This window comes from Sphaerodactylus townsendi, linkage group LG01 (assembly GCF_021028975.2).
Source record: "Sphaerodactylus townsendi isolate TG3544 linkage group LG01, MPM_Stown_v2.3, whole genome shotgun sequence".
Classification (NCBI taxonomy): Eukaryota; Metazoa; Chordata; class Lepidosauria; order Squamata; family Sphaerodactylidae; genus Sphaerodactylus; species Sphaerodactylus townsendi.
This window is the reverse complement of record NC_059425.1, coordinates 192,879,084-192,905,433: the sequence shown is the minus strand read 5'-3', so window position 1 is coordinate 192,905,433 and position 26,350 is coordinate 192,879,084. Positions and strand designations below refer to the sequence as shown.

The following is a 26,350-nucleotide window of genomic DNA, read 5'->3' as shown; positions in this document are numbered from 1 at the left end:
TCACTTCAGAGTCTTCGGGGGGATGGGGCTGCATACTAAATTGAATGAATGAATGAATGAATGAATGAATGAATGAATGAATGAATGAATGATAATAATAATAATAATAATAATAATAATAATAATAATAATAATAATAATAATAATAATAATAATAATAATAATAATAATCTCTCATTCACTCTACCCCACAAGGAGGCTTAAATCCTCACACCTATGCCAATCTGGACTTCTTGGAGGAGAGACTAGAGGTCACCGGTCTTAATAAACACATCCAGATCCTTTGCATTTACTCTGGAAGCAACTACTACGAAATCCAAATGGCAGGTATTTATAGGATTGTAACCTTAAGTGTTCAGTGCATCTGGAGCATTGCGTACGGTGATCTTTTGGATTTGTTTTTGTGTGAGATGTTCACTAATGGACTTTTTGAGACTGGTACCTGTTTAAAGAACTCTTCGAAAATTGCTTCCTGACCAGAGTTTGTGCAGGTCCTAATCCTTTGCTTGCGGGTTTACATCAGCAGCGTAAAATCATAGACATGACGATACTTTGTGTCCAGTCTGTCAAAGGAATGATATCTTCTCTCGTTATTTCAACACAATAACAGCAGTTTGCCCTTAGAAAGATATGCTCCAAAGGGACTTTTATTTCTCCTGCCAGGACACTGGGGGGGGGTGGGGAGCCATCAGCGCCTTCAGGGGAAGGGGCAATTAAAAAACAGAAGCAAAAGTCCACACTGCCAACCTTCTCATGCTGCTGCAGGCAACGGACATCGCTTTTCATATCCTGGGAGTGGCTTTGCCATATCTGTCGCTAAGACCATCTGAATAACCAGCTGACGCTTGTTTCCCTGGGAGGCAGACAGATGCATAGCTGTAGTAGCTCGAAACAAGGATTTTTGGATGTCCAGCTCAGCCTCTCCAATGTCCAGAGACTCCGGAGGCTCTTTATTGCCAGCTAATGACCTTAAGAATTCATTCCCACCACCCCTGTGCAGCAACAGGCTTCTCTCGGATCTGTCAGCATCTTCTGCTTGCCATCCACATGGTAAGCTTCTTGCCAGTCTCCAAAGTGGGGACTCAGAAATCTCCCAGGGTTGCAACTGATCTTCCAGGTGACAGAGATGAGTTCTCCTGGACAAAAGGGCTGGTTTGGAGCAAAAGAACTCTATCATAGTCTATATAGTAGTGAAGGCGAACCCTTGGCAATTAGATGTTATGGACTATAATTTCATCCCACCCCTACCAGCATGGCCAATTGGCCATGCTGGCAGGGGCTGATGGGAATTGTAGTCCATAACATCTGGAGTGTCAAAGGTTCGCCACCACGGGTCTATGGTATTGCATCCAGCTGAGGTCCCCCCCTTCTCAAACCCTCCACCCGCAAATCTCCAGAAATTTCAATTCAGAGTTGGCAACCCTACTGTATTGACTCTGCCTGTCCCTGCCTTTACTTCTACAGCTAGACGAGTGATGGCTAACCTTTTTGAGACCGAGTGCCCAAACTGCAACCCAAAACCCACTTATTTATAGCAAAGGGCCAACACGGCAATTTAACCTGAATACTGAGGTTTTAGTTTAGGAAAAACGGTTGGCTCCAAGGCACGCGTTACTCGAGAGTAAGCTTGGTGGTAGTCGATGGCTTTGCTTTGAAGCAACCGTGCAATTCTTCCAATGGGTGAATCACGACCCTAGGAGGGTTTACTCAGAAGCAAGCCCCATTGCCAGCAACCGAGCTTACTCCCAGGTAAAGGATCGCGCTTTAGTTATTCGCATGAAAATCAGTGGGGTTTAACAGCGCTTAACAGGGTTACCTATACTGCTTCCCCAAAACTAGGTCTTAGGTTTAATGCTAATAATTGAGCCCAGTGGCCCAGGCCAGCCTAGATGTGTGTGGGGAGGGGCACTCTGTTTGCGTGTGCCAACAGAGAGGGCTCTGAGTGCCACCTCTGGCACCCGTGCCATATGTTCGCCACCAGTGAGCTAGACTATAGTCCTGCTAAATGACCAGTCAGGTATAAACCCCAAAAAACAACAGCTGTATTAGGATCCAGTGCAATAACACAAAGAACTGCAGTCTTTCAAATTCTCCAGAACTTTTCATCAGTGTGGATGTGGAGGTTGGGAGGAGTCTCCAAGTCAAGATTTTGAGTTCTGTAACAACTGCTGTTGATTCAACTTATCCATCTTTTTTGTATCATCAAAATCGGGAGTCTGCAACCTGCGGCTCTCCAGATGTTCATGCACTACAAATCCCATCAGCCCCTGATCTAAATCCCCCCCTCTCTTTTGCATCATCTAAACCCAATCATACCATAGTACTCCCCATTACTATGGGTGAATATGAAAGTTGGACAGTGAGAAAGGCTGACTGGAAGAAAGTCAATACATTTGAAATGTGGTGATGGAGGAGAACTTGACGGATCCTGTGGACCACCAGAAAGACAAATCAGTGGGTTCTAGACTGAATCTGCTACAGAAACCTGTAGGGTGTCCTTGAGGCAGACACACTTTCAACCTTGACCCTGGCAAGTATTTGAAAGAGACATCCAAGGAAGTTCAGGGTTGGCTATGCAAAGGCAGGTGATGGCAAACCACCTTAGTTTATCTCTTACCTTGAAAACCCTACATCAGTGGTGGCGAACCTTTGGCACTCCAGATGTTATGGACTACAATTCCCATCAGCCCCTGCCAGCATGGCCAATTGGCCACCACGGTTTGCCACCATGGCCCTACATGGTGACCATATGTCAGTTGTGACTTGAAGGGGAAAATAATCAAGCCTGAACTCTCCCTTGAAGCTAAAATGACTAAACAGAGGTTCTGATACTTTAGCCCAGGGGTAGGGAACCTGCGGCTCTCCAGATGTTCAGGAACTACAATTCCCATCAGCCCCTTTCAGAATGGCCAATTGGCCATTCTGAAAGGGGCTGATGGGAATTGTAGTTCCTGAACATCTGGAGAGCCGCAGGTTCCCTACCCCTGCTTTAGCCTCATTATGAGAAAGAGAGGAGTCACTGGAAAAGAATAATAATGCTAGGAAAAGTTGGAGGCAGCAGGAAAAGAGCAAGAGCAAACATGAAATAGATTGGCTCAATAAAGGAAGCCGTGGTCCTCAGTTTGCAAGGCTCTTAAGGATAGGACATTTTGGAGGACATTGATGTCAGGCTCTCGAACGTGGAAATAACAGAGACCATAGGCAAGTCCTAAAGCAGTTTATTTCTACAACACGTAGAGTAACAAAGAAAGCTGAATCTAAGCTCTCCCGCTTAGATCCAGCGATTATATCCTTCAATCCCCCCCCATTTGATTCCCACCAAATGTGTTTCACAAAGTGTATAACATTTGCACTGCAGAGCTTCAAGAGACCTGGGAACGTTCGCACCTTCCCGCAGGAGGGCTGGCGCCAGGGAATTGCCAGGGAGGGGAGAGGGAAACAGGAAAGCATTTACAGGAAACATTTGCAATCCCCACACAGCAAGACATCTAAGCACTGACAGGTTTCGTCCTGACATTTGATTCATAGGATCGTTGTAAGTTGGAAATGGCTTGATGGCACTTAAGACACACTCAAAACACTCCCAGCCAGCATGGCTTCTACTTAGCATTGCCTCCCGATGTGCACAGCCACCACCTATGTCCAGTGAAATCCCAGAGACTGGCTTGCTTCAAGAACACCTGTCCCCCAGCACACTTTTTTGTTTGCTGGAGCGCTAGCAACTTCACATAGATAGCTGTCTTTTTTTCCCCCCTGCACCCAGGCCAAAAAAGGTTGTGCATCTGTGTCTCCAGCCTTGTGTCAGGACCATGCCTGTCAGTGCCTTGATGTCTTGCTGTGTGTGAATTGTAAATGTTTCCCTGTTTCCCTCTTCCCTTCCTGGCAATCTCCTGGCGCCAGCCCACCTTCAAAGAGGTGTGAAAGGTTCCCACGTCCTTTGAAGCTCTGTAGTGTAATTGTAGTAGAAACTGTAGTAGACATTTGGTGTGGGGCGAAATGGGGGGTGGTGGTTTAAAGGATATAGGTCCTGGATCTGAGCTCTCTAGCTCAGATCCTGCTGCTTTACATTGTTACTCTTCGTATTACCTGGAATAAACTGCTTTTGGACTTTCCTACGGTCGCTGTTATTTCCACGTTCGAGAGTCTGACACCTTGTTCACATAAGAACTATGGCATTATTATACTTTAAGGATTGCCACATTATTCCCTTGGCTTTTAAAGAACCTGAGCATCACTTTTGGTGCTGTGGGGAGATTTGATCAATGGCTGGCTTTTTATATTCTCAGATGGACACTGTCATTTTTCCTTCTTCTTGGAAGAAAAATGTGTAACATTGGAAGAAAAATGTGTAATATATACAACAGATGAACCAGACTCTTTTTAACCATGGCCTAAAAAGTTTTTTCTTCCCCCCTCCATTCTATCTGTCCATCCATCCATCATTCTTGAATCATACGACACCTTTCTTCCCAATGGGGGTTCAAAGCGTTCTCCTCCATTTTATCTTCACAACAGCTCAGTGAAGTAGGGTAGTCTGAAAAGGAGTGACTGGCCCAAGGTCACCCAGCAAGCTTCCATGACAGAGTGGAGGTTTGAATCTGAGTCCCCAAAATCCTAGCCTGAAACTCTAACCACTCTACCACACTGTATTCCCCTTTAACATTCAGCTCAATGAAGAATTCTGGAGAACTGAAAAGCTTGCACATGGTTGTGAAATATTTTGGTAGGTCTTCATATCAAGTCATTACACGACTTTGTATTGTGAGCTGTGAGGAAAAGGAAAGATTTCAGTGAGGTGAACAGAATTCACAGTGAGTTTCAAAGACCAGCGGTTGGACACATCCAAGCGTGCACGTGCGCACGCACACGCACACACACACACACACACACACAGAGGATTTGAAGAGTGTTTGCTGTGGTGTTAATTTTTGTACCCATAATAACTAGAGACACTGGTCCAGGTTGGCTCCATCACTGCTACCATCCCTCACAGTGACGGAAAGTCACCCCAGTTTCCTTTGAATTTCCCCCTTCCCAATGAACAGCGCTGCACCACATCCCACGCTGTACAGGACAACTCTTCGACCCTCAAGAGCAACTTTGCAAGAAAGCGGTGGTGATTAAGATCCATGTTTCCAGATCCTACTTATAACTGCTAGATATGCGTCTCCTGAAATATTATGCCATAAGTCTGAATCTCCTTAAATGGCCCCCGATGCGGAAGCACATCCTTATTTTCCTTATACTGAGTCAGACCACCGGTCCATCAAAGACTGCATTGTCTACTCTGATCGGCAGTGGCTCTCCAGGGCCTCAGGGAGAGAAACACCATCACCAATTGCCTGGTCCTTTTAACTGGAGATGCTGAGGATCGAACCTGGGACCTTGCACATGCCAAGAAGATGCCCTACCACTGAGCCCCAAGCTCCCATGTCCTCTTCACGCTCTAAAGCAGGGGTGTCCAACTCTGGTGCTTCAGATGTTCATGGACTACAATTCCCATCAGCCCCTGCTGGCAAGTCATGGGAATTGTAGTCCATGAACATCTGAAATGCCAGAGTTGGGCACCCCTGCTCTAAAGGAAAGTGACAATATTTTTAAAGACAACCCCCATAAATCACCATGTGATGAACGAGAATCCCATCCTCACTATCATACAACGATTTTGTGGTCAGGGGGGACCTTGTAACACCCCCCCCCCGAAATTATTACCCCGAGGTCATTTGTTTTGCTGTATGTGCTTCCTGAATTTGTCATTAAATAATAATAAAAAAACACTTGACATTTTACTGGCAGCTTTACTTGGCGCTTGATTCGTAACAGTCCTGTGAAATAGCCCTGAATGGCTCACTGGGCCACCTGCAGGATTTTCAGAAATAAACAGCTTCAAACCAAACCAAGTATAATGGCCAGTGTTGTGTTTTGATGAATCCAAGAAAAGGACACGTGACAGATTCCAAATTCTGAAAAGGCTTCTTTTTCATCGCTTGATTTTTTAAAAGGCCCATGTAGGAAAAAATTCATTCCCGCCTTGAGTATACTCCAGGGACGTGAGACAATAAACATTTAAAATAAATAATAATTCAGGATGCTAGGTATTTCCAAGGATCCAACCAATTCGCAGTCTCCATAGAGCCATTATTGGCCATTGGAATGGAGCCTCCTTCCACTCAGCTCCTTAGGAGCCACCCTCCACCTTAAGTGGCCTTTCATGGGAGGAAGAGCCATTTATGCTGGAGGGGTGCTCCACGGATGATGACTAATTGTCAGGAGGCCTGTATTTAGGGGTTTTGCTTATGCTGCACTGTGTTTCACTGGAGGGAGGTTGGTGGGGGTTAATTCTGTTTCTAACTGTCTTTTCTAGCTACTGAAGAATGTCTGCGGAGGGCAGGAGGCTCCAAGGTCATGGAATGCTTTCCTTACACTGTTATCTATATGCATTTTCTGTTGGGCGCTCTTTCCCAGGCTTGGAGGGGGGGGGGGGCAGCGTCTGTGCTTTTATGTGCTGTGTGAAGGGAAAAATCCCAGTCTTGGCTTTTGCCACGGCAGACCCATCTTTCCAATAAAGCTGCTGTTCTACAACACGAGTTTTGTGGATTTACTGGGGGTTCTGACACTAATCAACCCCAGAGTAAGTTAGAACAGCCTAGAGCAGTGGTGGCGAACCTTTGGCACTCCAGATGTTATGGACTACAATTCCCATCAGCCCCTGCCAGCATGGCCAATTGGAGGAAACGGTCCATTTTCATATATCTCTTCAATTGAAAGTGCATCAATTAATAAACAATAATTGTAAGCCCCCACCCACTTGCAATGGTTTATTTTAATTTATCCACTAAGGTGGGTTTTTTTGTTTTTTTGCTATAAGCAACAAGAAGAAGGAGAAGAGTTGGATTTATATCCCCCTTTCTCTCCTATAAGGAGACTCAAAGAGGCTTACAATCTCCTTTCCCTTCCCCTCTCACAACAAACACTCTGTGAGGTAGGTGGGGCTGAGAGAGCTCCGAAGAACTGTGACTTGCCCAAGGTCACGCAGCTGGTGTTGGAGTGCACAAGCTAATCTGGTTCCCCAGATAAGCCTCCACAGCTCAAGTGGCAGAGTGGGTTCTCCAGATTAGAGTGCAACTGCTCTTAACCACTACACACACTGACTCTTGTATGCATTTTAATCACAGTTTATATACAGGAAGAATAGTGGAAGTATCTCATTTTAATAAGCCTTGAGAATAAGTATGGCAAGTTATTAGCTCACACAAGTTTGCTAGACCGCCTGTCCACAGGTACCGGTGATGGTCGTTTATGGAAAAGAAAACCCTTTCGCTAAAGCTCTCCTGGTCTGATCTGGGTGAGCCCAGGCTTGGATGTTAAGCAGGGTTGGCTGTGGTTGATACTTGGATGGGAGACCACAAAGAAATACTATGGTTGCTACACAGAGCAAATCACCTCTGTTCATCTAGAGAAGCGAAGGTTAAGGGGGGGACATGATGGCTATGGCTTATTCCGCACATGCAGAATGATGCACTTTCAAACTGCTTTCAGTGCTCTTTGAAGCTGTGCGGAACAGCAAAATCTACTTGCAAACAGTTGTGAAAGTGGTTTGAAAATGCATTATTTTGTGTGTGCGGAAGGGGCCTATGTTTAGATATTTGAAGGGATATCATGTCGAAGAGGGAGCAAGCTTGTTTTCTGCTGCCTCAGAGACTAGGGCACGGAGTAATGGATTCAAGGTGAAGGAAAAAAGATTCCACCTAAACATTAGGAAGAACTTCCTGACTGTCAGGGCTGATCGACAGTGGAATTCACTGCCTCGGAGAGTGGTGGAGTCTCCTTCTTTGGGGTTTTTTAAACAGAGGCTGGATAAACATTTGTTGGGAATGCTCTGATTGTGTGTTCCTGCATGGCAGGGAGTTGGACTTGATGGCTCTTATGGTCTCTTCCAACTCTATGATTCTATGATCTCTTACACTGTCCTGAATGGCCCTGACTAGCCCGATCTCATCACATTTTGGATGCTAAGTAGGGTCAACTCTGGTTAGTACTTGGATGGGAGACCACTGCGGAAGTCTACGGTTGCTAATTGGAGGCAAGCAGTGGCAAGCCAGCTCTGAAATCTCTTGTCTTGAACACCCTACAGCAGGGTTGTCAAACTCTGGCCCTCCAGATGTTCATGGAGTATGATGCTGGTAGGGGCTGATGGGAATTGTAGCTCATGAACATTTGGAGGGCCAGAATTTGGCACGCCTGCCCTATAAGGTTGTAATAAATTGCTTGCAACTTGACAGCACATTTCACCACCACCAAGACCTCACCTGTCTAGGTGACTCATACTCTCTACAGGTGATCATACAAGTGACAAACAATAAACCTGTCATGAGATATACATTGCTGTATCTTATTCCATCTCACCTCCATTCCTCTTGGGTTAAATTGACCAGGATGTTCAGTTCTGGCTTTTGTAGGAGCTGGTAAACGGCACTCACGTGATAGTTTTCAAGAACAGACATGTCATTATATAGCAATGCAACCTCAGACCTAGTGTCAAGGTTAACAAAAAAAGTGGTTGTGTTAACCTCTCATACCTAAGAAGCACGTAGTTGTTAATTTTGCATTGTCAGGTGTCCCAGAGGTAGATTCTCATTATCCTCAGAGATGAAACAAGAACACCCCCCCCCCCAGCTCCAAAACTCTTTTTAAGGACTCCACAGCAATAGCAGCTCTCTCCGTTTCTTGGAATTGACTCCTTTTTGCCAATTTTAAGGGATACTGACTAATTATGCCAGTACTTTGATGACATTGGTGATTTACCCGTGTCAGGACCTGAGGATTGAGCTGAAATTCTCCTGGGACTTGCAACATGTACACGGAAACATGACATGGCTGGGACAAGGAGACCCACCTTGTTTGGATATGGAAGCTATTTGTGGTCCCAGTGTGCCCATAATCATGGATCGAGGTGCTGAAAAAGATGGCTAATATCTCCAGGTCAGTGAACCAGTGCTAGTGAAAAGAATGAAGCGTTAGTTATATTCAGCATATCACTAATTTTTCATAAACCTTGTCCTAATGAACATGTTTGTAACTTTGGCTTGGCTTACAGTGAGTTCTTAAGAAGAGTCACCCCATTCGACGACCATTAATTTAAGTGGAATAATATATGAGGGTTCCCCAACCCTATAGACCAGTGATGGCGAACCTATGGCATGGGTGCCAGAGGTGGCACTTGGAGTCCTCTCTGTGGGCACCCGCACGCAGAGTTTGTCATGTGGGGGGTGGAAAACCACACCCACACACACATCTAGGCTGGCCTGGGCCACTGAGCACGACATGCGCGCACTGCTGTGAGCAGGGAGGACTCGGCTGGCGGGCCTGGTGCCTGTGCTCTGGGTGGCTGCTGCCTGAGGGGGGGGGCGCAGAGGAGGCAGAGATGCTACAGAGGCACAGAGTGGTGCGCGTGGGACTTGCTGGAGGCTAGAGCATGCTGGCCCCTCTCAAGCCGGTGGGGTGGAGGAAGAGGGAGCCAACCGGTTTTTTCTAAACAAAAACAGCATTCAGGTTAAATTGCTGGGTTGGCACTTCGCGATAAATAAGTGGTTTTGGGTTGCAATTTGGGCACTCGGTCTCAAAAAGGTTTGCCATCACTGCTATAGACATATGAAATGCATATCAATATATTCTGACCCAGCCTGGGAAACTGAGGAACTGAAAAACTGAAGTAGGGCAGATAAACTAAGGGAGAAGTTTGAGAAAACTGATGGGTATCTGTGAAATGTTATGGTTTGATTCAACATGTTAAAAACAGTGTATTGATGTTGTTAAAAGGAGGATCCTGCTGGGTTACTATAAACTAACAATAGAGCCCATTGTGCGAAAAATTGCAATGGGCTCTAGAAAACTGTTGCCGGTCATTTCTGTCATTGTTCATGAAACTTTACAAATCAGCATGTAGAAGCATTTGCAAGATGCCAGTCCTCTCAGGGCAAGAGACATTGAACCCCCTTCTGTTTGTGTGTCTGCGCAACTCTTTAAAAGTGAATCATCGTCAATACGCCTTTCCTTTTAAAGATATAGATAGATTATAATGAACGAGAAAACCCCAGTCTAGATTTAAGCCAGGATGACATTAGCTGCATAGCTTTTTAATGAGTTCTAGAATGGTCCATTCACCCACAGAACGTCCCCTTCCATGACTTTTCAACAGGAGTCCCATACACTGGCAAGATTCTGGCTACTGCTGTATCCAGTCACTACATATTTTATAGTATATCTACATCATTAATGCCCTGCTTTCCTGTGGTGGGTTAGCCAGATGTAAGCCAGTTGAAATCACCACTCATAGATCAGCTAATCACTACTGCAGATACTATTAATGTCAGAGGTGGTGGAATCTTTCAGTATTAAGCCTTTCTGTAAATTAAAAAAAAATCTCCATATCTTAACTAGATTGGAGTGTAGTAGCACCTTAAAGACCAACAGAATTTTAGGGGATACTTTCGAGACTAGACGCTTCCTTCCACAGAGCTTTGACTCTTGAAAGCTCCTATCCTGACAATCATGTTGGTCTCTGAAGAGCTACTGGAGTTGGATGTAGCTCCTCTATGGCAGAGTAACATAGCTACCCTCTGAAATTATCCATGTTCCAAACCATTTTTGCATTTCATGGGACGCCTCTTACCATGGCACCAGTCTGGAGCAAGATGCTGTGCACTGTTTGGGTAACATCTGCCGCATGGATTGCATTATGGTATGGGGCATTGTATTTGCTGTAGCCCCCTTCTAGCACGTCCGCAAAAGAAATTAAGGTGGTAAGAGGGATCTGTGGGAAGACATAAACAACTGGCCTCTAACAACTGCTAGTAGGACCAACAGCCCAGAACATCATCAATTCTCACATCTGTGTCATGAGAGACCCAGCTTTGAGATTATACCCACGTGGTAGAAGAAAGAGGGTTGGGGGGGGGGGGGGGGGGACTGGGATTCAGTTGATCAAAAAAAGCCCTTTTGTATTTGCTGCGTTTTCTTCCTGGATAGGTACCCAGAAACAAGCAGGAGCACCAGGCTCTAAGTAGGGCCTCTGGGATCCCTTAGAATTACAGCTCATCTCTAGAATGACAGCTCTGTTCCTCTGGAGAAAATGGCTGCTTGATCACTCTATGGCATTACATCCCACTGAAACCCCTGCGTTCCCCAAATCTCAACTTGGATCTAGCGAACGTACCCCCTCCATCTCCCACCAATAGTGGTGGTTGGGGGATGGGATGGGATGGTGACCTGGCAACCCTAGAAGCAATGCATTCAGAAAGATTGATTATTGGCGACCTTTTAATGCAATTTCTATTCAAATGATGAGATCAGAATGTTGCAAGGAATTATTTGGATTCAACCACCTTTCCCACTTCTTCTTCCTCAGTGCCCCTCCTTGCAAAGTCCCTGCCTCACGTTTGGCCCAGGAGGTCTGGTGGTCCCCAGGGCCCCCGTTCCTTTTCTTCCCCAGCAAAACTGGCTGGACTACAGTCCATTTAGCAACCACTGTGTGCCGTCAAGTCAAACCCAACAGATGCCAACCCCAGGATCATGAGGTTTTCAATGCAAGAGACAAGCAGAGGTGGTTTGCCTCTGCCTGCCTCTGCGTAGCAACTCTGGGCTTCCTTGGTGGTCCCCCATCCAAACAGTAACCAGGGTTGACCCTGCTTAGCTTCCGAACTCTAATGACATCAGTCTTGTCTGGGCTATTCAGGCTGTGACAACCCAATTTTTTTTACTTCGTCTTTAAATTTCCAGGGGGATTTTGGAGGGTATTGAGCTGGTGGTGGCCCTGTTTCTTGGTGAGCCCTGGAAGCTGCCTGTTGGGCATTATTCACTACGATGCAAGAGAGAACATGGCAAGGAAATGGAGAAATTGCTTCCATGTCGTCTGGGCAGTGGCATAGCTACAACGGGGACACCCGGGGACAAAAGTCCCGGCCAGCCCCCACTGAGTCACGTGGGAGGGCAGAAACCCCCCCCCCCACACACACTTCTGGCCTGGCTGGGCCTGGGTACAACGTGCACGCTCTGCCTGGCCAAGCCTCAGCCTGTCAGCCAGCCTAATGGGTCGTGGGCGTGCTCTCGCTGCTGCCAGAGGGGGCGGCTGAGGCGCAGGGTGAGCAGGCGCAGAGCAGCCAAGGGGCGGGCCAAGCTAAAATGTTGTTTGGTCATGGTGGGGCAGGGTGACTGCCCATACGAAAGGGGTGTGTGTGGAAAACTCAGATTTTCCCCCAGGCTCCATTTCCCCTAGCTACACCTCTACCCCTCTACCCCAAACCTTGATACCTGAAAACCCTCAGCAGCAGCAGTTCCAACCACTAGCATGTGTGCTTGTATTTGCATATGGAGGATGTGTGAAATCTCAGAAACAGATAAGCAGGAGAATAGTTGTCGATGAGCCCTGTGAGTTGTGATTTGCCAGAAGATGGCCGGCCAGGCCCCATCTGCTGTGTATTCTAATAATAAGAGCTAACTCTGCACAATTGTCATCTAGTGTAAAATGCCTAGAGAGACAAAATGAAAACCATGTTTTGTGTTATAAAATCTGGATTCGCCTATTTCTCTGAACGAGTGTTTTTATCCCCGAGATATCTGACCAGTGACTTGTTAAGACTTGGGGTGCTGGATTAAATGTGTCTGATTGTGCAAAGTGATGAGGACATTCTCAAGTGTTAGCGCGGGGATGGTGCTGGTGGAAAGTACTGCCAAGTTGCAGCCAACTTAACGGCAAGCCCTCATGGGGTTTTCAAGGTGAGAGACGTTCAGAGAGTGGTTTGCCATGGCCTTCCTCTGAGCAACAACCCTTGGTGGACTCCCTTGGTGGTCTCCCCTCCAAGTACTCCCCTCCCCCACTTCCCTTTCCCTTATACTCTGGGTTCTCCGCTCCCCTGTTTTATTTTCCAGGGTGGATCTATGAAGTTTATGTTTTTACGTTGGATGCCAATGTAATGTTATTAATTTGCTGTTTTAATGGGGTTTTATTGTAATTACTGTTTTATTGTGTTGTTCACCGCCCAGAGCCCTTCGGGGGAGGGATGGTATATAAAACCAATTATAAATAAATAAATAAATAAATAAATAAATAAATAATAAATAAATAAATAAATAAATAAATAGGGCTGCCAACCTCCTGGTGGCTCCTGGGGATCTTCCAGAATAACACCAGGTCTCTAGATGACAGTCATCTCTCCTGGAGGGTTAATTGTATAGATACAAATCAAGATCAGTTCCCCTAGAGCCAATGGCTGCTTTGGAGGAGGACTCGAAGGCGTTATAGCCCGCCAAAGTCCCTCCCCTCCCCAAACCCTGCTCTTATCAGGTCCCAGAGGTGGCTCATTCAATCAATCATGTTTTGCTGTGAATCTACATCTGACTATGGCAGTGGTGGCGAACCTTTGGCACTCCAGATGTTATGGACTACAATTCCCATTAGCCCCTCCCAGCATGGCCTATTGGCCATGCTGGAAGGGGCTGATGGGAATTGTAGTCCATAACATCTGGCGTGCCAAAGGTTTGCCACCACGGGACTATGGTGACCCCTGGTCGGGTTTTCAAGGCAAGAGACTAACAGAGGTGGTTTGCCATTACTTGCCTCTACATCACCACCCTGGTATTCCTTGGTGGTCTCCCATCCAAGTATTAACCACGGCCACCTATATTTATCTTCTGACGAGTTCAGTCTAGCCTGGAGCTGCCCAAGTGAGGAAGCTTATTTATTTTCTGTTTCTTAATTTAAAACATTCATTCCTCTTCTCCTGGAGAAAACGGCTGCTGTGGCAGGTGGACTGCGTGGCATTATCCGCTCCTTAAACCCCGCCCCCCAAGCCCCACCCTAAAACCACCAGGTATTTCCAGAGTTGGCAACCCTATGTGTTGCCCATACGTGTCCCAGGCGTGGTCTTATCAGAAGTCACCGATTTAATCAAGAATATAGGATTTGAAACTCATCTCCATTCTGTTGTATAGAATTTCTATACTCCCCCCCCCACCACGCCCTTAACATGAAAAGTTCCTGACCTTAAAACAGGTTATAAGGTCGTATTTGTTGAACATTTCACATATCATGTTTTTCAAGCTGTGCCCTTGGCTGGCTTCATTTAAGTTAAACACACTGAAACTCCACTGATCGACCTCCTGTTAAGGAAGGAAAAACAAAATAAAACAGCAAAACCCTTTGCTTTTTTCTGTCTGTCTAGGACATTTTATCCTGCCATTCCTCCAGGCAGGACTGAACAGTCTTCTCCTTTTCGTCCTCAACCAGTGGATTGTAGTGGGTAAGAGCGGTGGACTCTAATCTGGAGAACTGGTTTGATTCCCCACTCCTCCACGTGAGTGGCAGACTCTGATCTGGAGAACTGGATTGGTTTCCTGCACATGAAACCTGCTGGGTGAGCTTGAGCCAGTTCCAGTTCTCTCAGAATTCTCTCAACCCCACCGACCCCACAAGATCGTTGTGGGGAGAGGAAAGGAAAGGAGTTTGTAAGCCACTTTGAGAGTCCTTTCAGGTGAGGAAAGTGGGGTATGAAGTCAAACTCTTATTTTCCTCCAAAGGGAAAGCAAGTGTCAGCCTCTTTGAAAGAAGCAGGTTATGAAAATCTTTTTTCTGCTTCCTCATCACACCCCTGTGAGGTAGGCTGGGGGCGTATCCATGGTCTGTTAGTATCATGGCTGAGTGGGGATTTGAAACCGGGTCTCCCAGACCCTAATGTGACTCTCAAAACACCGCACCAAGCTAACTCCTTTTCTTAAACTACATTCTCAGACCATAACGGAAATTTAAATGCCAACTCTTTAAATTTTTTAGAAATAAAACAGTTTCCTCACAATCTGTGATTCAAGGACATTTGGAACACTGTGTTCAGTTCTGGCCACCGTGTCTCAAAAAGGATATTGGTTTTTTAATTTTTTTTAAAAAACATTATTTATTGATTTTCAAAATTTACAATTAAGATAACAAGAAATTTAACAATTAATATAAATAGCAATAATTGCAATTTTATACATTTTCTCTTACAATTTTAAATGTAAAATTCAGTAAATTTTTCATAACAATAATATGCTATATCTAATGGTTACAGATATACTTACACCTAATAACTGAATAATAAAACTACTGACTAATAAATAAGTACGTAATTTTATCTTTGTAATGTTAACATTTTATCTAATGGAATAAATTCTAGGTGAGATGTGTCATCAATAGATCTATCTTATTTATTCCTATACTTTACAAGTACACACCATGTTTTGTCAATTTTTTCTGGGTTTCCTCTCAATTTCCATGTTAATTTGTCTATTGTCATAATATTTGTTATATTTCTTTCCTAATTTTCTAACGTTGGTAAATCTTTTGTTTCCCAAGGTTTTGCTATTTCAGTTTTGGCTATTGTGGAGCTAGAACTGATGCATAATTGACTAAAATGCTGAAGAGACTGGAGCCTCTTCCCTGTGAGAAAACAGTGAAGATGTTATGACTTTTTACTTTAGCAAATAGTGACCGGGGGATGAATTACAAGATATTCTGCGTACCTTCGAGACAAATGGAAAGGGTTTTTCTTTCTTTTCTTCATCTCTTAAAATACTAAGAACTTTGAAGATGATGGGCAGTATGTTAAGAGCAAAAGGCAGTATTTCTTTACACAGTGCATAATTCACCTATGAAACTCCCTTCCAGAGGTGTATTGGTGGAAATGGCACTGTGGACAACACCTGCTCCAGGAGCCCCCCTGCGCTCAGCAGTGGGGCTTGGGGGCAGGGCTTGTGGGCAGGGGTGGCTCAGACGGGCACTGATCATGGTGGCTCAGACGGGCACTGCAGTGGCAGCAGGCCAGCAGCACCTGAGGCCTGGGGAGGGAAGGAGGCAGCTTGACGGGCGCTGCGGCAGCCGACCGGCTCTTGGCAGCAGGCTGGCTCTGCCTTTAGGTGCCTCCCCCGCGCCAACCCAGCTCTTCCAAGCTGGGTTGGCATGGGGGAGGATGAGGGTGGGGGCAATTTGGTGTCCCCCATCATTGCGCCCGGGGTCATTTGATACAACATGTCCCCATGGGTGGTACACCACTGCTCCCTGCCACAGAAGGCAGGGTGGCCACTAATCTAGTTGGCTGTGAAGGGCAGTTAGACACATTCATGAAGGCAAGGTCTGTTAACAGCTGTTAGCCATTGTGGCTAAATAGAATAAGAGAATCATAGAGTCATAGAGTTGGAAGAGACCACCAGGGCCATCAAATCCCACTCCCTGCAACGCAAGAACACACCATCAAGGCACTCCCGACATCTGCTCATCCAGCCTCTTTAAAAAACCTCCAAAGAAGGAGACTCCACCACTCTCCGCGGCAGTGAATTCCACCGTCGAACAGCTCTGACAGTCTGAAAGGTCTTCCTAATGTTTAGGTGGAATCTCTTATCCTTCACCTTGACTCTGTGTCCTCCGTGTCCTAGTCTCTGAGGCAGCAGAAAACAAGCTTGCTCCCTCTTCGACATGACATCCCTTCAAATATGTAAACATGGCTATCATGTACTTCGCTTCTCCAGACTAAACATCCCCAGCTCCCTAAGCCTCTCTTCGTAGGGCATGGGCTCCAGACCTTTGACCATTTTGGTTGCCCTTCTCTGGACCCGTTCCAGCTGGTCAATATCCCTCCCAAACTGCGGTGCCCAGAACTGTACACAATATTCCAGGTGAACCACTGTACCTCCATGTTGAGAGGGGGTGTAACCCTTGAATGCCAGTTGATGGAGGGCATCACATTGGGAGGCTTTTGCATCTGTGTAGGGTTGCCAACACCAGGTTAGAAAATGCCTGGAGGTTTGGGGTGGATAAAGGCAGGGTCTAGGGAGGGGAAGGGTGCCTGTGGGGTGTAGGGTCACAGGGTCCTCCCTGCAAAGTAGTCATGTCCTCCAGGGCAACTGATCTCTATAGTCTGGGCATCACTTGAAATTCCAGGATAGCTCCAGGCCCCACCTGGAGGTTGGCAACCCTAGTGTTGTGCCTATGCTATTGGGCATGCTGGGGCCTCTGGCTCGCCTCTTTGTGGGAAACAGATGCTCGATTAGATGGATCATGGTGTCGAACTTATCAGGCTTATTATCACATCTTTCTCTTCATTGGTGAAGGCCAGGAAGAGGTACGGCTCCCCTGGCCTCGTTCTAGAAACTTTGACAGCTCCCTGCACCATCTTAATCTGCGCCATCTTGTACTTGGCAGGAGGGGATGGAGAAGGGCAGCAAGCTGAACACAGCTCTTGTTGGTGAGCAGGGTGGGGCGGTGCCCAATTTGATGCCCGCTCCTCAGGAACAGGAAAGGAAAAGAGCCTTGCACTGAAGACTAGCTAATCAACTGGTAATCTTTCAGTCGCAGCTTTTCTCCTCATGAGAAAAAGGGTTACAGCATTTCCCTCAAAATTATATGTTTCACTCTTGAAAGGATGTCACAATGTCTATGTTGATTATGTACTACATAAACAAGGCAAAAATGTAATTAGTACCCAAAAGGCTATCACCACAACCACGTGATCTATTTTAACAAATTGATCAGTTTATAATTAAAAATTTTCAATAAATCATGTTTTCATACACTTCATATATTCATTTCTTCATCCAACATTATATCATATCAGAAATAAATACATAATTTTACATAAACAATTCTTTTAGAATAGAATAGAATAGAATAGAATAGAATAGAATAGAATAGAATAGAATAGAATAGAATCTTTATTGGCCAAGTGTGATTGGACACACAAGGAATTTGTCTCCGGTGCATATGCTCTCAGTGTACATAAAAGAAAAATACATTTGTCAAGAATCATAAGGTACAACACTTAATGATTGTCATATAGGTCTAGTAAGCAATCAGGAAACAATCAAATAGTAACGAAACCATAAAATGTAAAATCATAAAATAAAATGAATAAAATGAAATGTCAGCACAGGCTATAGTCATACAGTCGTAAGTGGGAGGAGATGGGTAATAGGAATGATGAAAAAAGTAGTGTAGTAATTATATAATAAATATATAATAAATAGTTTGACATTATCGAGGGAATTATTTGTTTAACAGAGTGATGGCATTCGGGAAAAAACTGTTCTTATGTCTAGTTGTCTTGGTGTGCAGTGCTCTGTAGCGACGTTTAGAGGGTAAGAGTTGAAACAGTTTATGTCCAGGATGCGAGGGGTCAGTAAATATTTTCACAGCCCTTTTTTTGACCCGTGCAGTATACAGGTCCTCAATGGAAGGCAGGTTAGCAGCAATTGTTTTTTCTGCAGTTCTGATTATTCTCTGAAGTCTGTGTCGATCTTGTTGGGTTGCAGAACCGAACCACACGGTTATAGAGGTGCAGATGACATTCTTACCATGTTTCCCCAAATATAAGACAGTGTCTTATATTAATTTTTGCTCCCAAAGATGCGCTATGTCTTATTTTCAGGGGATGTCTTATTTTTCTGTGTTCTGTTCGTCGGGCATGCTTCCAAACAAAAACTTTGCTATGTCTTACTTTTGGGGGATGCCTTATATTTTGCACTTCAGCAAAACCTCTACTATGTCTTATTTTTCGGGGATGTCTTATATTAGGGGAAACAGGGTAGTTACAAGCAAGTTGTCTTTCAAGTTGTGGTGATAGCCTTTTGGATACTGATTGCATTTTTGCATTGTTTATGTAGTACTTGTGTGCCCATTCTCCTTTATTATTGTATGTTGCTTATGTATGCTGTTATGATTATTGTTGCCATATAGCTTATGATGTTGTGATTTTTGATGTTCTTGTTGTTTATAATGCTATGTTTGTAATGTTATGTTTATTGATGCTATGTTTATTGATGTTTTGTTGCTTGATGTTATGATTACTGATGGTGCTGTTGTTCACGGCCCTGAGCCCTTTCAGGTGCATTTCCCCCACCCCTTTTGTATACAGGTTACTTAGATGTTGTTATCCTCTAAATAGCTGGATAGTCTTCCATTTAGGATGAACACTACTGTTTTACCAAAATGAAATGATTTCACCTTAAAAGCCGCAACCACTTCTGGTGAAAATGCGATGCCTGTTGAACTGGTGCTTGTACGGAACCGCCTAGAAGAAATGAAATGAAATCAGATGCAGGTCAGCTGCTTTTCACATGAAAGGTGACAAACATGTGCACACTTTTCCAGTTGATCTTAATTAGGACTACAAATGTCTTAGGTTGTGGAATTCCTGGCGATTTGTGGGTGGAGCCTATGGAAGGTGGGGTTGGGGGAAGGAGGAATCTCAGCATGATGCCTTAGAGCATAGGTGTCAAACTTGCAGTCCTCCAGATGTTATGGACTACAGTTCTCATCATCCCCTGCCAGCATGATGCTGGCAGGGGATGATGGGAACTGTAGTCCATAACATCTGGAGGGCAGCAAGTTTGACACCTCTGCCTTACAGCATCCCTTCCAAAGCAGCCATTTTCTTCAGGGGTCTGAACTTGGTAGTCTGGATATCAGTTGTAATTCTGGGAGATCTCCAGGCCCCTCCTGGAGGTTGGCAACCTTATGTGAGGCTGACTTATAAGTACATGGATTTACTCAGATTGAAATTCTTGCGAGAGAAAGATAATAAGTTAAGATCTCTTTAAAATCTTCCAGCCGTGACCTGAGAGAGGCCTCGGTGACCAGCTCCCCCGTAGCTTGAGAAGCCGTGCTTACCTTACTACAGGATGGCTGCTTTCAACTGATAGTCTGATTACTCGGGTTTTGGGTTTTTGCTCAGGTTTCATTCTGCATGCGGCATTCTTAGTTGTGAAGGTATCAATCAACCACTCCTGTACATACAGTGGCACTAAATCCAGCTGACTTCTACAGATTTCCTCCTTGCTGTCCAAAATGCACCTGCAAGCCACGGAGCCGTAGATGAAGAATTGCAAAATTGTGAGCGACCCACCACTTGGAAACAGGGAGGAAAGAGCAGTCGGCGGCCTGTTTGCTCCGGAAGCGGACTGTGGCTCAATCGGCTGGAGGCCAGCAGCTGACATCCTCCAAGGAGACCCACAGAGGTGAGTTTGAATTCCATCACCCACAGCCAAGTCCCTTTCCCCATGCAAGTGGGGAGGAAGTGTCACTAACCCAAACACAACATTTCCCTGTCTGTGCAGACTATTCTGCACAGGAGACCATGATGGACCACCCAAGAGCCCTTTCTCCAGAGGTTCAGATCCTGGCCCAAGAAAACTGGAAGCATTGAGGGAGTTCATAGATAAGAATTTGAAGAGTGGGTTCGTACGACTGGCCTCTTCCCCCCTGGCGGCTCCTGCACTTTTCCAGAAGAAGAAAGACGCAACCTGTGATTATGAGCATATTATTGGGGCCTACATGCCATCTCCATGACTAATCGCTGCACTTTGCCACTCCTTAAGGATTTGTTAGACTGCCTGGCTAAAGGGAAAGTGTTCACAAAACTTGAACTAAGGAAGCTTCTTATAGAGTCCAGATCTGCGAGGGTGACGAATGGAAAACCAGTTTTAATTCCCAATCAGGCCAGTATTAATTTTGCATCATGTCCATTGGGTTGATCTCACGGGGACACTCTAGGGGTGTTTATGAACCTGATCAACGAGGTGCTGCATGAACATTTGTATAATGGTGTCATGGTTTACTTGGATGATATATTGATTTACACAGAGATCCTGGAGTAGCATATACAATTGGTACAGCCTGTCTCAGCCTAGCTGCAGGACAACTCCCTGTATGTGAACCACTCCAAGTGTGAGTTTCACAAAGATAAACTGGATTTCCTGGGTTATTGGATATTGGCAGCTGGTACTGAGATAGACCTGGGCCAGGTACAGGCTGTGGGGGACTGGGAGGGCCCTCACACAAGAAGGCAGCTGGGTGTGGTGGTGGAAAACAAGAGGGAAGCTGATCTCACGGGGACACTCCTGAGACCACACCGAGGGCTTGGCTATTGTGAGGAGACCACACCCAGATACTGGCACCTTTGAGCCCATGAGGGTGTGTTTAGCTTAACTGGCAGCAGGGACGTAGGTATAGATTTTTTATGGGGAGGGGCGGGGGTGGGGCCACACCCCCACCCGCCCCTAGGGCATGGCGATGCCTCCCCTAGCCCCGCCCCTGGCCTAGCGCTTATAAAAGCAGCTCTCCAAGGTCGGGGATAGCAGACTCCCCTGCCCTGCCCTCCCCTGCCCCTCCCCTCTGGGCAGAGGCATAGAGGGAAAATGGAGCCTGGTGCAAAATCTGAGTTTTGTGCCCCCCCCCCCGGCAGCTGCTGTGATGCTGGAATCCACCCCCAAACAGCATCACTTTCAATGGTGTTTAGAGAGCCCAAATTCTCCTTTTAAATCCACCTTAAAGGGAGAATCTGGGGCCCCTAGTTAAAGAACATTGAAAGTGATGCTGTTTTGGGGTGGATTATCCCCCACCCTAAAACAGCATCACTTTCAATGTGGCGTGATGGTTAAGAGCAGGTGCATTCTAATCTGGAGGAACCGGGTTTCCCTGCTCTGCCACTTGAACTGTGAAGACTTATCTGGGGAATTCAGGTTAGCCTGTGCACTCCCACACACGCCAGCTGGGTGACCTTGGGCTAGTCACAGCTTTTCGGAGCTCTCTCAGCCCCACCTACCTCACAGGGTGTTTGTTGTGAGGGAGCAAGGGAAAGGAGATTGTCAGCCCCTTTGAGTCACCTACAGGAGAGAAAGGGGGGATATAAATCCAAACTCTTCTTCTTCTTCTAAACTGAGGACCTCAGATTCTCCCTTTAAATCCATGCCAAAGGGGGTGGATTTAAAAGGAGAATCTGGGGAAATTTGGGGGGTGCCTGATGCCAGGGGTGCAATTGTTAAGCTAGAAGCACCAAAATTTCAGGGTATCTTTAGGAGTCTCTCCTATCGATAACCACCCAGGTTTGGTGAAGTTTGATTCAGGGGGGTCCAAAGGGACCTCAAAGGTGTAGCCCCATCTCCTATTACCTCCCACTGGAAACAATGGGGATGGGGCTCCCCCTTTGGAAGTCCATAGCTTTGGACCCCCCTGACCAAATTTCACAAACCCTGGGTGGTATCAGTACGAGACTCTCCTGATAATACATCCCAGGTTTGGTAAGGTTTGGTTCAGGGGATCCAAAGTTATGGACCCTCAAAAGTGTAGCCCCCATCTTCTATTAGCTCCCATTGGAAACAATGGAGGATGGGGCACCCCCTTTGGCAGTCCATAACTTTGGACCCCCTGAACCAAATCTCACCAAACCTGGGTAGTATCATCAGGAGAGTCCCCCAAACAATTCCTGAAAGTTTGGTGCCACTAGTCCAAACAATGCGCCCCCTGCAGGCCAAAAACCGAAAAAGCACTAAAATGCTTTAAAAACCCACAAACGTAAGTGGGGCGGAGCTGACATGAAATGGGGGTTCAAAACCTCGAGAACCCCCCCCCCCTTACCTACGTGCTTGACTGGCAGAGTTAAGAGTGGGTTTGGTGAAACCCCAAAGCTGAATCTGTTCCAAGCCAGTGTGAGTTCCCTTTGGAGTTAAGGGTGGGAGTTCTAGAAGAGCCGTCTTGAAAATGTTTACCCTAAACAGAGACACTTGTGCATGTGTGAAACTATACGTGAAGTAATCTGGAAACTGAAACAGCCATTTTTAAGTGAAGCTGTATCCTGTAACTGAAACAGCCATTTAAGAAACTGCATTTGCTCTGTAACATCTAAGTAAATGTCATAAAGTCATAAAGAAACCAGTAATGCTAGGTACCTCTCTGTGACAACAACCTGAGAAGAAAACTTGTAAAACAAAATCTAGTTTTGTTTTATCTTTCAAAAGTCTTGCTAAGTGCAATTTTTACCTCAGATTTTGGTGGCAGCTTATATATTAATTTTCCTGACAGGATTTTTGACATAAAAGGCCTGTGTGTGTGAGTGAGTGGGAGTGGGGGGGAGTTCCTAGACCATCAACTGCCATAGGGTATAATCCCATAGAGCCAAAGCATCCATTTCCCCCAAGACCCCTAGTTCAATTCTCACATGGGGAGAACTGTGAAACCATCTGGACTGTGTCCCAAAAGGGCAGGGCTGTACCACCCATGGGGATGAGGGGGGGTCAAATTACTCTGGGTGCACCAGCAAGGGGGCAAAAAAATGGTCCTCATCCCCCTCCTCCCCTGTGCAGGGGAGGAGGGGGCAGGGGAGGCGACTAAAGATGTCTGAGCCACCTTTTCCCCTCTTCAGGCTCTCGGGGAGTGGGGATCAGAGGTGGGGGTTGAGGTGGCTTGGACGGGCACCCTGGTGGCAAGCCACCTCCTGTGCCACCTGCCACGGCGCCCTGCCCCCCCGCCTCCCTGCAGCCTGGCTTCGGGAGCAGCAGTGGCGTAGTGGCTAAGAGCAGGTGCACTCTGATCTGGAGGAACCGGGTTTGATTCCCAGCTCTGCCGCTTGAGTTGTGGAGGCTTATCTGGGGAATTCAGATTAGCCTGGACACTCCCACTCACGCCAGCTGGGTGACCTTGGGCTAGTCACAGCTTCTCGGAGCTCTCTCAGCCCCACCTACCTCACAGGGTGTTTGTTGTGAGGGGGGAAGGGCAAGGAGATTGTAAGCCCCTTTGAGTCTCCTGCAGGAGAGAAAGGGGGGATATAAATCCAAACTCTTCTTCTTCTTCTCCCCAGGGCCTGCAGGAAGTGGCTGGCAAGGAGGCATGGGGGTGGCAGCTCATGGGGGGTGGCTCGGACAGGCACCCAGGCAGCACCCTGGCCCAGGAGCTGGCCTGCCACTGTGGTGCCCATCTGAGCCACCCCGCCCTGCCACAAGCCCTGCCCTGGAGCGTGGGGGCAAGGGGGGCACCCAGCACGTGGGCATGGAGCTAGGGGGGCATCTGGAGTAGGTGTTCTCCCTGGGTGCCATTTTCCCGATGCACCTCTGCAGAAGGGGCTGACATTATTTGGAATGGCTGCTCATGCTGATTGGCCAACTCGGATGCCCACAATTTTGGCAACGCATTTCCCTGCACCCAGAGTGCTAATTTCCACTGGCCACTTGCATTCACCGCAGGGACATCTAAAAAAAAATATTTTACCAACTAAAGAAATACAGAAAAAGAAGAAAAAGATAAAAAAAACAAGCAAACATAACAATCGTAATAATAAGCAAATAAAAAGAAACAAACAAAGAGAAAGAGAAAAGAAAACGTATAAAAGGCTCCTTCCAAGAGCTCACAGCTCACTCCCACTTGCTAATCCTAGATTTTCTCAGAAGTAGTGGGTCTATCTCAGAACCCTTCTAGCCCACCTGTCAAATTTAAGGTCCCCAATCCTGGGGAGGTGAGAGCTGGGCAAAAACACCGTTCCCCTGAAGCATCTGAGGGACTTTTGTACTCCAACTATTCCTCCCCCCCGTCCCCCGTTATGGAAACTTGCACAGCTTATCAGAAGACAAAAGTGATGTGGGAAGTGGGAAACCTGGAAACACGCCCCCTCCTGCTTGCAAGAGCAAGCCTCTGCTCCCCCTTCAACCACCCCCCCAGCTGCCTCCCCAGGTGAACGATATGCAGAAGACAGCTGAGGTTGGGCATGAACAAGGGTGAGGAGCAGGGTGTCAACTCCCAGGGGGTGGCTGGAGATCTCCTAGGATTGCAACTAACCTCTGTGCAGTAGAGATCAGCTGACCTGCAGGAAATGGCCACTTTGAAAGCTGGACTGCGATGGCAGCCCCCTGACCCCCCTCCTGCCTCCCTCAAGCCCCAGGTATTTCCCAACCCAGAGCTGGTAACGCAAATGTGGACGGGAACCAATTCTCAATCTGTTGAAACCCATCAGTGGTGGCAAACCTTTGGCACTCCAGATGTTATGGACTACAATTCCCATCAGCCCCTGCCAGCATGGCCAATTGTAGCCAAATTGTAGCCAAAGGTTCGCCACCACTGATGGGTTTGGGTTTCAACAGATTGAGAATTGGTCATGCTGGCAGGGGCTGATGGGAATTGTAGTCCATAACATCTGGAGTGCCAAAGGTTTGCCACCAGTGATGGGTTTGGGTTTCAACAGATTGAGAATTGGTCATGCTGGCAGGGGCTGATGGGAATTGTAGTCCATAACATCTGGAGTGCCAAAGGTTCGCCACCACTGATGGGTTTGGGTTTCAACAGATTGAGAATTGGTCATGCTGGCAGGGGCTGATGGGAATTGTAGTCCATAACATCTGGAGTGCCAAAGGTTCGCTACCACAGTACTAGACTGACACAGACTCACAAACACACACACAGGCCTGCATATTGTCTCACTATGGCTACCAGTAGCATCCACAGGGACGCTCTACCTGCAGCTGCCTGGATCAAAGTATGGTTTGTGTGCTTTCAAAATCTGATTTAAAGGGGAAGGCCTTGGGGTGGCACAGCTCATGCTCAGAATGATATTCCCCTTCAATCCCCAGGACCCGCCCAGAGGCACCCACGCCTCTTCCGTGAAGTACTCACCGCAGAGAGGCAGGTAGGTTCTTTTTATCCCTGTGGCCAGTGCTTTTGGATTTTGCGGTGCTTGTGTTAGTTTTGACGCCAAGCTTCTCTCTCTTGTCTTGCGTCATATTGGCAGAGGCCTGCCCCCACTGACCGTCACCGCAGCGCGTTGCAGCATTGAAATACAGGTATCCTAGTACAGTAGCTCACGATTCCTAAGTGTACGCCATTCTTACTGATTTCCCATTGATGCTGTGTTCCGCAGGGAAAGCTACAAGCCCTGCCAGAAGCATTGTGATGTCGTACGGATGTCACAGCCGTTGTATGATTGGTTGTCTGTGAACTTACTTTCCAGGGTGTGCACATGTGTGTATTTTATTCTCCCTTATTTCACAGATGAAATAAAAGTGCTGAATATACTTATAGTCCAAAGAGGGAATGCAAGAGGTTTTTTTTTTAAAAAAGAGCTTTATAAACTGGGGTGTAGAGCCTTGCGGTACAGAGTGGTGAGCTATATCATAATCAAGCCTTTATTGGCATACCAAATTACAATAAAACAATTGTCCATAAAAGACAGATAAATATAACAAACATTCAGAGTCTTATCAATGGTGTAGTCCAAATGAACTCATCAAAAGTGCCAGTCCCATACACCTCTCCACGGACCAGACTGAAGACCCACCAACAGAACCCAGGCATCACAACAACATACAGTATCAACACTCCACTATAAAGCACAGAGTTTGTTGGGGTGGCGCCAAACACAAAACAAGGGATAGGGGACAAGGAAATGGGTGAACAATTGATCTGACTCCAATAGGTTGCCACAGCCTTCAATTGTCACACCATCCTGGCAACCGATAGCAAGACTACGACATCTCTCAATATGAATCACCCCCCAGGTTATTTGACTTT

General features: G+C 46.4%; 1 protein-coding gene across 1 annotated transcript; it reads right to left on the bottom strand.

The window, feature by feature from the left end:
• LOC125438348 (calcium/calmodulin-dependent 3',5'-cyclic nucleotide phosphodiesterase 1B-like) lies at window positions 1-23,844 on the bottom strand. Its single transcript, XM_048506756.1, is given in 12 exon segments — window positions 1-12; window positions 748-801; window positions 803-844; window positions 5,336-5,342; window positions 8,407-8,532; window positions 8,897-8,997; window positions 10,673-10,813; window positions 14,041-14,157; window positions 19,025-19,091; window positions 19,691-19,873; window positions 23,101-23,152; window positions 23,781-23,844. Coding segments are annotated over 12 exon segments (966 nt in total).
• Between the last annotated feature and the right edge of the window lie 2,506 nt (window positions 23,845-26,350).